Source organism: Telmatherina bonti (genome assembly GCF_933228915.1).
Source record: "Telmatherina bonti genome assembly, chromosome: 9".
In the NCBI taxonomy this organism is placed as follows: Eukaryota; Metazoa; Chordata; class Actinopteri; order Atheriniformes; family Telmatherinidae; genus Telmatherina; species Telmatherina bonti.
The window spans coordinates 11,610,827-11,621,943 of record NC_136627.1 but is presented as its reverse complement, the minus strand read 5'-3'; the positions used below and the strand labels follow the sequence as shown (position 1 = coordinate 11,621,943).

The following is an 11,117-nucleotide window of genomic DNA, read 5'->3' as shown; positions in this document are numbered from 1 at the left end:
CACACACCGATGTGGCCCACTCCATGAACGCCTCGCTTACCCGTCCCTCAGAGTTCAGTTACCTTATCAATAATGATCAATCCAGCAATAGAAATGAAGGTTCCACGATGCGTTCCACTGCACTGAGCGCTCGGTTCTCTCCATCCACCCTTCCTCTGTCAATCTGGCCACAAACCCCTCTTTCCTCCCTTTATCCCGAGGTAAGATACTTACTTTTCAGATAAAGCATATTATGATAAATCGGCTGAACTCAGTGCGTGTGTGTGTATGTGTGAGTGTGTGAGACAGTTACACACTCACACATGCACTATAAGCGCTCAGTGTGCACACGGACATACAAAATTGCGCTGTGTGTATCGAACAACATGATGTCAGAGGTGCTGAAGAGTTGGGAAAGTGTGTGTGGAGGGCTTGTGCAAGCAAATAATGCATAGGGGTGTGTGTGTGTGTGTGTGTGTGCGTGTGTGTGTGTGTGTGTTTTGTTTGGGATGTGTTGGGTTTTTTTTTGGTTTATATCATACAGTAAAATGGCAGCATGTCTCACACATATACTGCCACGCTAGCAGGGGAGGATTCTGGGAAAGTCCTGTGTTTATTTCTCAAACCATTCCAGAAACAAAAACAATGTCATCTTTTGATCAGTCGGGGTCTTGGGGTCATTTCATTTAAGTGATTGTTCTGTATGACTTAGTCCAACTTCATTTCAATTTCACTTTGAAATCCTTTTCCATTCTGATCCGTCAGAGTGATTGTTCAAGTGATTTAGCAGGCTGATGAAACCCGCAGTGTCATACAGACATGCTCACATGCACTCACCAAATGGATAAGGAAGGTTCCCGAAGTATTTTTTTTTCTTTTCTGGTTATAATTGTCCAGAACAAATGAGTTAGCTTTTGACTTCTTAGTGCATTGAAGGCCGTCTGCTAATGAAATGAGAAATAGTGGAACATATGGGTGAATGTTCTCCATGGACGTTGAGGTCAACAAGAGGGGAGAGGAAAAAGAGTTTGGAGAAAATGAAAACTAAATGAAAATACAATAGCAGTGTTTGCCAGGACATGCATGCGTGCTTGTTTCAAAATGGGATGTTTATGAAATGCTGTGTGTGTGTGTGAGTGTGTGTGTGTGTGTGTGTGTGTGTGTGTGTGTAGCACTATAGATTAGATGCACTAAGCCTCTTATGTGATGGTTGTCCTTAATTTGCTTCTACTCTGGGTCCTAGTGCTTCTGAACTACCAGCAGACCTTCATCATGAAGCAATTTTTACTGGCAAACAACGCAGGAAACACTCCTCATGCAACAACACGCTGAATTAAAGAGAATTCGTTTATGACAAGCAGGAAAGCAAAGAAAAACCGTGTAAAATTAAATAATTATCTAAAGATTTCCCCTAAATAACGTGAAGAAAATGTGAATAAATTAAATAAACAGCTTCTGTTTGCTTCATAAAAAAAAAACAACTTTTAAAAACAGAATCACGTCTTTAGGAAACCTCTGTTTCTGTGGTAATTATTTGAGTGTAACTCCTTGTTCTTGGAGTAGACAGCAGGTGTGTAAAGATTGCGCGTGCACATAGTTCTGCGCGCTCTGGCGCAAACCAAAGGTCTCTCTCTATTCCCGCTTTTTTTTTTTTCCTTTGGTGACTTGGAGATCCATCCAGACATTCCTCTCAGACTTTTCACAGCTAGTTAGGACAGTTTGACTAGTTTCTCTGCTGCTGGTTAGCTCAAGCGTAACGAAGCAACTGCAGAAAGCAAACAAACAAACAAACAAACAACGCGTACCTGTGGAGAAGGTGATAGGTCCTCTGAAGACTCGAGGTATCCAAGCAGCAGCAGCTTGTACACACGCACATGCACATACACACACATGGAGAGGCCTAAGAGCTACACACACTTCAGCAGCAGGTGAAGACGTTTTATTCGAGATTTGGAAACGATGAAACACGCCGGTAAAGTGTCCCTGTTGCTTCTGTGTGTGTCTTTATATCTCCGCTTTGGCTTTACAGAGCCAGATAAACCCCTTATACAGTTTGGGCTGTAGCTACACGGGTCTGTGTGTGCGTGTGTGTGTGAGTGAGTGGATTTTAAACTATAAGAAATCCGATTCAATTAACAAGCGCAGAGAATCGGCTTTGGACACTGAAATTGTCTGGACGCAGAGGATGCTCCAAGCCAAACCATGGCTCTGGCAGAGGGGAACACACAGCTCGGGGTTATTAAATACACACCGGATCTGAAATAAACAAATAAATAATCCAGAAAAACAGCAAAAACAACAACATAAACGTCCCCCTGAGGTGATGAGATGACCCCCAGTTAGGTCGTCTGCTGTGACAGTTTGGCCGAAATTTAGTGTGAACAACGTCAGATAAAAACAAAAAACTTTAAAGGTTAAAGAACATTTAACTTCCTCTCAATAAATACTTACAGTCTTATGTTTGAAACTTTTTACACTATATTTTGACCTTATTTTTAAGAATATTTGCGAGCTGAATATGTGACCAGCTTGTCCTGGATGTGTGAAAATATCGTTGGTATTTCTGGTCAACCAGTTCCCTAAAACAAACAAAAAACTTATTATTATTATTATTATTATTATTATTATTATTATTATTATTATTATTGTTGTTGTTGTTGTTGTTGTTGTTGTTGTTGTTATTATTATTATTATTATTATTATTAATATTATTATTATTTTGATAATTATAAATATGATTATTATTATTTTCTAAATTAAATGAAAGGATGAATGGGGCAAAAGGAGCATGTTGGGGATCAGAGGGAGGATTTAATACCAGAACAACGAGGTCTTTGTGCTGCTTTTAATCCGACCTGTACCCCCTTCTCCGCCTCTCATTTGTTGTGCCTCCACACTGAAGCAGGGTCGCCCACTTATTTTCAGGAGGCCAATGTTGTTCTAAAGGCACGTCATAAGAAAAGGGACTCCTTCCATCTTTGACTTCTGTTAAAAGTAGATTAAATTATTTTATCTGTTAAGTAAATTTGATCGAGCACCTTTAAAAATTCATTTTTCGTTTCTTGTTTTAATTATTGCGCATATCAACAAGTGGATGCAGCAAAAAAAGTGTTTCTTTTGGCCTCAATGTTTCGGTGAATATCAGTGCAAATGATAAACAAAATCTTTGAGACAAAGTTTCATCATGCTCAGTTAAATCGAGGCCAAATTGAAGACATAATGAATAAATGTGTGTGTGCGTGTTTGCTTTAGCGCAGCAGAGAGAGAGAGAGAGAGAGAGAGAGAGAGAGAGAGAAGGAGGGGAGGGAGAGAGAGGAGGAGGGAGGGCTTTGGGTGTCTACTTGGGTAAGAAGTTACTTCTAATTAGCCAGTCTCTTATCGCTTGCTTCACTTGTCCATCCTGCAGATCCACAACCTCTTGAAAGAGACCAGGGACCGACTCGGGCCCCCTGCGCCGCTTTTCATCACCCATCACACCGCTTAGGTGACAAACTGCTGAGGAACTGCTCCGTTTTTGGCACCGCTGGTGCGCACTGAAATTACGCACGAAGTTTCCCGACAAACAGAGTTCTGATGCGTCTAGGAGGCTACTTTTAACTCTGTTTATTTAATCTTTTTTTTCTGTTCTATTTGTAGTCTTGAGTTGACTTGAATTTAAATTGAACCTCTTATTTGGAAAAAAAAAAAAAAAAGGAGGAGCAGAAAACTCAAACTGCGCTTTTTTTCTCTGCAGTTTTACGCATCAGGTGGAGACAGGTGTGAGAGCGCAGTTGGACTGAACAAAGCAGGGACGCAAAGAAAGATTGTTAAGGTGAAAGACAGGAACCACGAAGTCTAAAACAAACAAACAAAAGCAACAACTACGTGAGAAACACGTAGGAAAAAGGCAAATAGACGAAAAGAGTGAGGGGGGGAAATAGGAGAGAGAGAAAAAGAGAGAGAGAAACAGAGTGAGAGAGAGAAAGAGACACCTCCTGGAAACTAGTTAGGAGAGCCGGCCCCCGGTCTGAGAGAAGGAGAGAGAGAGTGAGGGAGTGAGGGAGTGTTTTAAAGCCGGCAGGAGGCATGATGTCCTACATTAAGCAACCCCATTACGCCGTGAACGGGTTAACGCTGTCCGGCCCGGGCATGGATCTGCTCCACACCGCCGCCGTTGGATATCCCAGTAAGTAAAAACTTTGGAGCATCTATTGATATACATTTGAACCTGATGTTTAGCCTAGATGTAGAATGATCATTGTGAATGGTGACACTGGCTGAATTCAAGCAGAAAAGGGGAAATCTTGTTTGTAAAATGAGTTAAAAGTTTCATCAACTGCAGTTACAAGGCTCAGCTTCACGAGTCCCACAAAATGTGTCTGATTTCTCAGCTTTTGGGAACATGTGCTGGTTTGACCTATAAGTTTAGCGGATTACAGAGTCAAAAAACAATGAAATTGTGTGTGAATGGAAACACAACCTGTTCTCACACCGAATTCAAATAAACCTCAATCTGTTGCTCTAATCGTCTAACCTATTTACAAAATGACACTCAGTGTTTTTTTTGTTTTTTTTTCGTTTTGTTTTTTCCGTGAATGAACTTTTGTCTTATTGTTTGATGGACTGATTCTGATCAGCATCTGTCATCTTCGATGCAAGAGTTTGGATGAAACGACGCTGAGGTTTTTTGTCAGTGTTGACAGAAGGCGTGTGACAAATCTCGAATTTTTCTGCAGATTATGTGAAGAACTTTACAGAACGAAATAAAAAAATAAATGAATGAATAGACATCAGAATTTGTGGAGTACATTTCGTTGATAAATTAAAATATTTCGATTAGCAAAAATACATTTAAAAATTGCATATATGTTACTTTGATTTGTTCGATGAAAAAATACATTCACAAGGTTCTTTATTAAGAAAATAGCTTTTATTTATTGACGTGCCAATACGGACCGAGGACGCCATGAAATACTGGCCTAAAACTTTGACTCTTGTGTTTTTAAACTCTTCTGTAGAAAAAATAATCATTAAAAAAAAAATAAAAAAATGACGGGTTGTAAAATAATAGTGACAAAACAATGACAGAAAACAATGTACGAATTCACAAAAAATGACAACATTTTCAGTGATTTGGAAACTATCATTTTTAAACTGGGTGTAGTCGTGTTAATATGGATAATTTTTTTTTTTTTTTACTTCATATTTTTACTCTGCCGTCCTGACAATATTGTCTGTTTCACGAGCCAAATACCAAAAACAACGATGGCTTTTACAGCTTCAGGCATGCGGCTGCATTTCTGAGAAACAAGACAAAACAAATAATAATAATAATAACAACAACAACAACAACAACAATAATAATAATAATAATAATAATAATAATAATAATAATTTTACAGGCACCCCACGTAAACAACGTCGGGAGCGCACCACCTTTACGCGCGCACAACTGGACATCCTGGAGGCTCTGTTTGCCAAAACTCGCTACCCAGACATCTTCATGAGGGAGGAGGTGGCCCTAAAGATCAACCTGCCGGAGTCTAGAGTCCAGGTAACACATGAAGCAATTTACTTTGAATAGATAATAATAACTAAATAATAAAGAAACGTGTTTATTAATAAATAACCTCTTGTTTCGACTGCGTCACGTTAATTTCAAAACCTTCTGACTCCTCTTTCTAACTCTAAAGGTTTGGTTCAAGAACCGCCGTGCCAAATGCCGCCAGCAGCAGCAACAGAGCACGGGCCAGTCCAAACCAAGACCCCCTAAAAAGAAGGCATCCCCAGCCCGCGAGGCCACCACCGAGGCCAGTGCCAACCCCACCAATGGACCCTACAGCCCTCCACCCCCTCCTCCAGGCACCGCCATAACTCCCAGCTCCAGCTCTGCTAGTGCCACCGTCTCCATCTGGAGCCCAGCCTCCATCTCTCCTCTGCCAGACCCCCTGTCTGTCTCCACCACCCCCTGCATGCAGCGCACCACCACTTACCCGATGACCTACACCCAGGCGCCGGCCTACAGCCAGAGCTACGCAGGCTCCTCCTCATACTTCACCGGTCTGGACTGTAGCTCTTACCTGTCTCCGATGCACCCGCAGCTGTCAGGCACCGGAGGAGCCCTGAGCCCCATCACAGCCTCCTCAATGGGCGGGCCCCTCAGCCAGTCCCCGGCCTCCCTGTCCTCCCAGGGCTACACAGCTGCCTCACTGGGCTTTGGAGCTGTCGACTGTCTAGACTACAAAGACCAAGCTGCCTGGAAGCTTAATTTCAACGCTGCTGACTGTCTGGACTACAAAGACCAGAACTCCTGGAAGTTCCAGGTCTTGTAAATAATAGGAATGTGGGGAGGGAGGGTGCGGGGGTGGAAGAAATGAGAAATCAAACGAAATCAAAGTAGGAAATGTTACTTTTGGTGTTGTAGAAGAAGTTGGGATGTGGACATGTATTGATAATATGAGTTGAAGAACTAATCAGCTAAAATAATCTTTTTATTTTGTTTTGGTTTTTTTTCCTGTAAAAGCATGTGGAAGTGAAATGATCTGTTGATGTTGGCCTTTGTGATGGTGACAGAAATGACAGACATGTTTCTAAAAAAAAAAAGACGTCCGCCTTTAAATCAAACAACGACCACAAGTCAGAAGCTGTAAATGTGCAACAAAATCTGATTAGTTAGAGCTGTAAAGATCCGGCTCTGTGGATCAGAGTCAAGGTGTTGTCATTTAAACACCGACAAGAGAAGAGTAAAAGAAACTGTGCAGATAAAAACTGAAGCAAGCTGTCCCAGTTTGTCCTTTGTCACGCCACAACTGTTGATCTCCAACTTTTTTCTTCCATCCAAACTAAGTCTTGAGTTTTCTGATTTATCATAAAAAGCTGCTTTTTTTCCCTCCCATTTCCTCCCACTCAAGCACATCAGCCATCCCAACCTGACATCAGAAGTTGTCTTAACTAGTTCTGTACCCACATGAGAAATGCATAGCAGGAACAGGTTGATGGTTCCCAGTAGCCTTGTATGACACTGACCCTCTGCAGCCTGGTTTTTTTTGGATACAAAGCGGAGGAAGAAGAGTCGGTCTTTCCACTGACTGCAGTACAAACTGGTTGCCTTTGAGCATGGTTGTAATCATTAGAGCAGTGGCTCGTACATTGTTAGTTTAATAGGATCACTTTCACGCAATGAGGGCAACAATGGTCACATTGTGGCCATTGCAGCCATCCCCCAAATGCCCCCCGCCCCCAACACCAACCTCAACTTCGCCTCACGGCTGCATCAAACAAGCAGACTGCTGAAGCCATTCTTGCTCCAGTGAGGTGTTGGATTGGAGAGAAGATAGCACCAGAGAAAGGGAAGGGACTGGGCCGCCATGCAGCCCCCACATCCCCCCCCCCCCCCCCCCCCCCCTTTTTTTTTTTTTTTGCACAGAGCGTGTGGTGCCTCTCTCAGCTCCAACTTGTAAAGATATGACACCACTTTCTGTGTTTTGATGTTTTTAATTTAACTTTTGTTTTAGACTTATACAACATGATGTTTCTCTAAAAAAAAGTTGTGAACTTGTTGAAGTAAAAAAATTTGTGGTAATTTGTTTGAAGTTGATATTATCAGTATTATTTACTGTCATCATTCATATTATGTCTTGGACTGACATGGACTTTGCAAATATCCGTTTTTGTTGTTGTTTTTGTAAATATTAAAACTTGAAAAATGCAATCCTGTCTGGTATCAGCAGTGTGTTGTTACGCAGGCGCTCCATCCAACAGACTTCTCGTCTTCTCTTTAAAAAAAATCTAGAAAACTGCCAACTTTTTACTCTGTATATTTCTCTGGTTTATGCTTCTTCTTTTTTTTCAAACTCAGGGGTTTATCCGATGAAGTAGCAGTAATAGGACACAATGCTATGTATGCTTCTTAATGATTTACTGTACTTTTATCTTCTTTTTTTTTTTGCATTATAATCTTCTCTGCTTATTTTTCTGACATGAATTATTTTGTATATTTGTCTCCTGTGTTTGGACCAGTCTCATCACTACCATGTTAGATAGCTATGATGTTTCTGAGACATTAAATGACTTCATTAAACTCTGGGGTCACTGTGTTCTGTTAGTCATAAAGGCGTTAAATAGCAGAATATTAGCTTTTAGGTGTGTTATCGTTAAGCATGTTATCCTTCTACATCTCCAGCTCCATATTTTGGAGCAGAAAAAAAGGAGAATGGAAAGGGTCATCTGCAAAGTGGATATTGGGAATTGTTTGTGGGAGCACTCCACTAATCCATACAAGAGTGTCAGCGAGTTTAAGGCAAAGATGAGAGGGAGCAGGGCAGAGAGGACAAAAAACAGATTAGAAGTAACCATTATACTGAGTCCCATCTCTACGTTGGCCCGAAAACTGAAGTAAGAGAGATGGGCAGATTACTTTGGATTGCTGAATGTTTCTGCGTGTTCCAGCCACCGATAGGCCATAAGGTCAGCACTGCAAGGGTTATGAGAAGTGCACTGGATGAAAGGTTTTAATGTCCCATCAGCTTGTGTTTGTTCAGATGATATCTTGAAACACGCTCGCCGGTCTTGTTTCACGACACAATGCACTTAGGAGAAGAACCTATTTAAGCTGTTTGACAATAATGTTGAAAGGTTTGGTCCTACTTCCTGGTTGTTTCAGGGAAAAATGCATAAACAACTAAATGAACGTAGCTGGAGTGGAAATGAGTTGTTAAGCCAGTGATGTACAGTAACGGGACTTTAATATTATAAAAAGAAGAAGAAAGTATTAAAAGTGCACAGACATATTCTGACTTTGAGAATTGGAGCAAAACAATACGAACACAATGGAAACAATGACAAAAACAGCTTTAAAAAGAAATTATGACGTTTGACGTTCCAGTTAACTCTGATACAAAGTCTGAATGTCTCAACTGTTTCCTACTCACGCGCTGATCAATGCATCGAAAAACCTGCTGGATAATCAGAAAACGATCAGCATTGTTTGTAATAGCTATCCGTCTAGCTGGAAGAAAATAAGTATGAGTTTGACCGGAGCACAACCTACTTTTCCAGCTGGTTTCATGAATATTTGTGATGACATAGACACAAAAAGAAAACTGGATTTACTTGTCTCCCCTAACATTCAGCTCTGGTTAAGGAGAAAAAGAAACCTCTTACCTCAGTCATGTACAATCCCTGTTCAGAAACTGTCTGAACATGAAGAGGGGGATGTCAGCCCGCTTTGAGGCGGGTTCTGCTGGAGACTTTTTTCCCACTTAAAAGGGAGTTTTTCTTCCCACTGTTGCCTCATGCTGCTCAGGATGGGGACTGGATTGAAGACAAGATTCGATGCAGTTTTTTGGTTTTCCTTTATCTAGGCTACCTATTAGGAAGTGGCTGGAAATGTTGTGTCTGTACCTGAGATGATAAAGTGGCGCTATACAAATAAAGCTGAATTGAATTGAAGATTTCTTGGGGAGGCTTTGCACATTTCAGCAAGACAAGGCTAAACCATCCATCAGAACAGCATGGCTTCTCAGGACAGGAGTCTGGCTGCTAAACTGGTCTGCCTGCACTCCAGATCTTTCCACAATAGAAACATTTGATGCACAATGAAAGCCACAATCCAGCAATGAAGGTCCAGGACTGTTTGAGCAGCTGGAATCCTGTATCAGACCAGAATGGCACAAGACTCCTATCCTAAAGCACAAGCAATGGGTCTCCTCCCTTCACAGATGTTTAAACACACAAGAGAAGAGTATGCTAACAATGCTAAACATCACGCTGGAAATGCTTTTTTCAGGCATGTTTCTGCGATCAAATTCAGTCCAACACAGCTCTCTTTTCTATTAAATGCTAATGTGTCTCATTTTCAACTTCTGCTATGTTGTTCATGTTTTACTGGGAATAAAAATATGGGTTGATGCAATTAGCAAAGTTGCATATTAGCAAGTGATTGTACTGTGTTTTCATTAAACCTTTATACAGCATCCCAAACCCCTCCCCTTTTTTTCTTTTATTACCATCCCATTTTCAACTCCCTTTTCACATAAAGCAGGGTTTGAACTTGTGTCTTTGTTTTGACAGTAATGAGGAGCTAGCTGTTAAGTTGAACTACAGAACTTTTGCATTTTTCTAAGTGAAGCACCCCCTTTCAGCGGCTAATTCAGCATCCAACTTGCTTCCTATCTGTTCTGTGAGCTCTCCAGCCTTGACCCTTGTCTTAACTCTTTGTCTGTCTGTCTCTTCCTGTTTTCTCATCATCTGATGATGTCGTCTTACATTTCTTTACTGAATCAGCCACTGTGGTTGTTTAAGAAGTTGCATCGTGTGGATGCTGCCGTCACAGCTCCAGAAATGATTATAAATGTCACTGTGTAAACAAATGAGTCTGGAACACAGTTTGGAAGTTGGAAAGAAAATATGCAATTTAATTTAATTTAAATACAATGCAGCTGTTGTTTCATGACTATTTCATGAAATTAGGAGGCACATCTAATATCTCTGCTCCACCTAAAATGACTTGTTTAAAAAGTGCATCAAAATGCACACCATCAGCTGGCATCTGTCACAAACGTATCTGGAAGATACAAACTGATATTACATTTTTTGAGTTATTTACCACATTGCAACCTTGCATGTTTAATATGTCTAATGGTGCATTCACATCAGGATAGTCTGCTACACTTGGTCCGATTGCGGATTCGGCTCATTTGGAGGGGGGTGTATTCATGTGGACTGAGATCGTGTTCACGCTACACTTTGGACAAACGAGCCAAACCATGAGAGTAATTTATCTCGATTCTTACCAAAGATGGTGCTGCATTAATATTTTGCAAAACAAAGGACAAGATCCTAGTGAAGAAGAAAACTTGGTTTACTCCACTTATGTGCTAAACATGAAGCACAAAACTATCGCTGTTTTTTTTGTAAATTTTATTTTGTGTTATGTAAATATAAAAAAAGCTGAAACAAAACTGCAGGAGAGCAGAAAGACGATGGAGAAAAACTAAACTTGTAGTGCACTATGAAATCCTGCGTGATCACCTAAGAATCTATAATAACACAATAAAACAGGCAAGAACTGATCACTTCTCAAAACTCATAACTGTCAACAAAAGTAATCCAAAGTTCCTTTTTAAAACCATTGATATTTTAATAAACACTGGTTTTAA

At 40.7% G+C, this 11,117-nt stretch overlaps 1 protein-coding gene across 1 annotated transcript; it reads left to right on the top strand.

Annotated features, from left to right (window-relative positions):
- Positions 1 to 4,044: 4,044 nt before the first annotated feature.
- On the top strand, positions 4,045 to 6,290 carry LOC306760054 (homeobox protein otx5-A-like; the record flags this gene model as incomplete). Its single annotated transcript, XM_079245822.1, has 3 exons — positions 4,045 to 4,144; positions 5,361 to 5,512; positions 5,652 to 6,290. The coding sequence occupies 3 exons, from the start codon at positions 4,045 to 4,047 to the stop codon at positions 6,288 to 6,290; spliced, it is 891 nt and encodes a 296-aa protein (XP_079101948.1).
- Between the last annotated feature and the right edge of the window lie 4,827 nt (positions 6,291 to 11,117).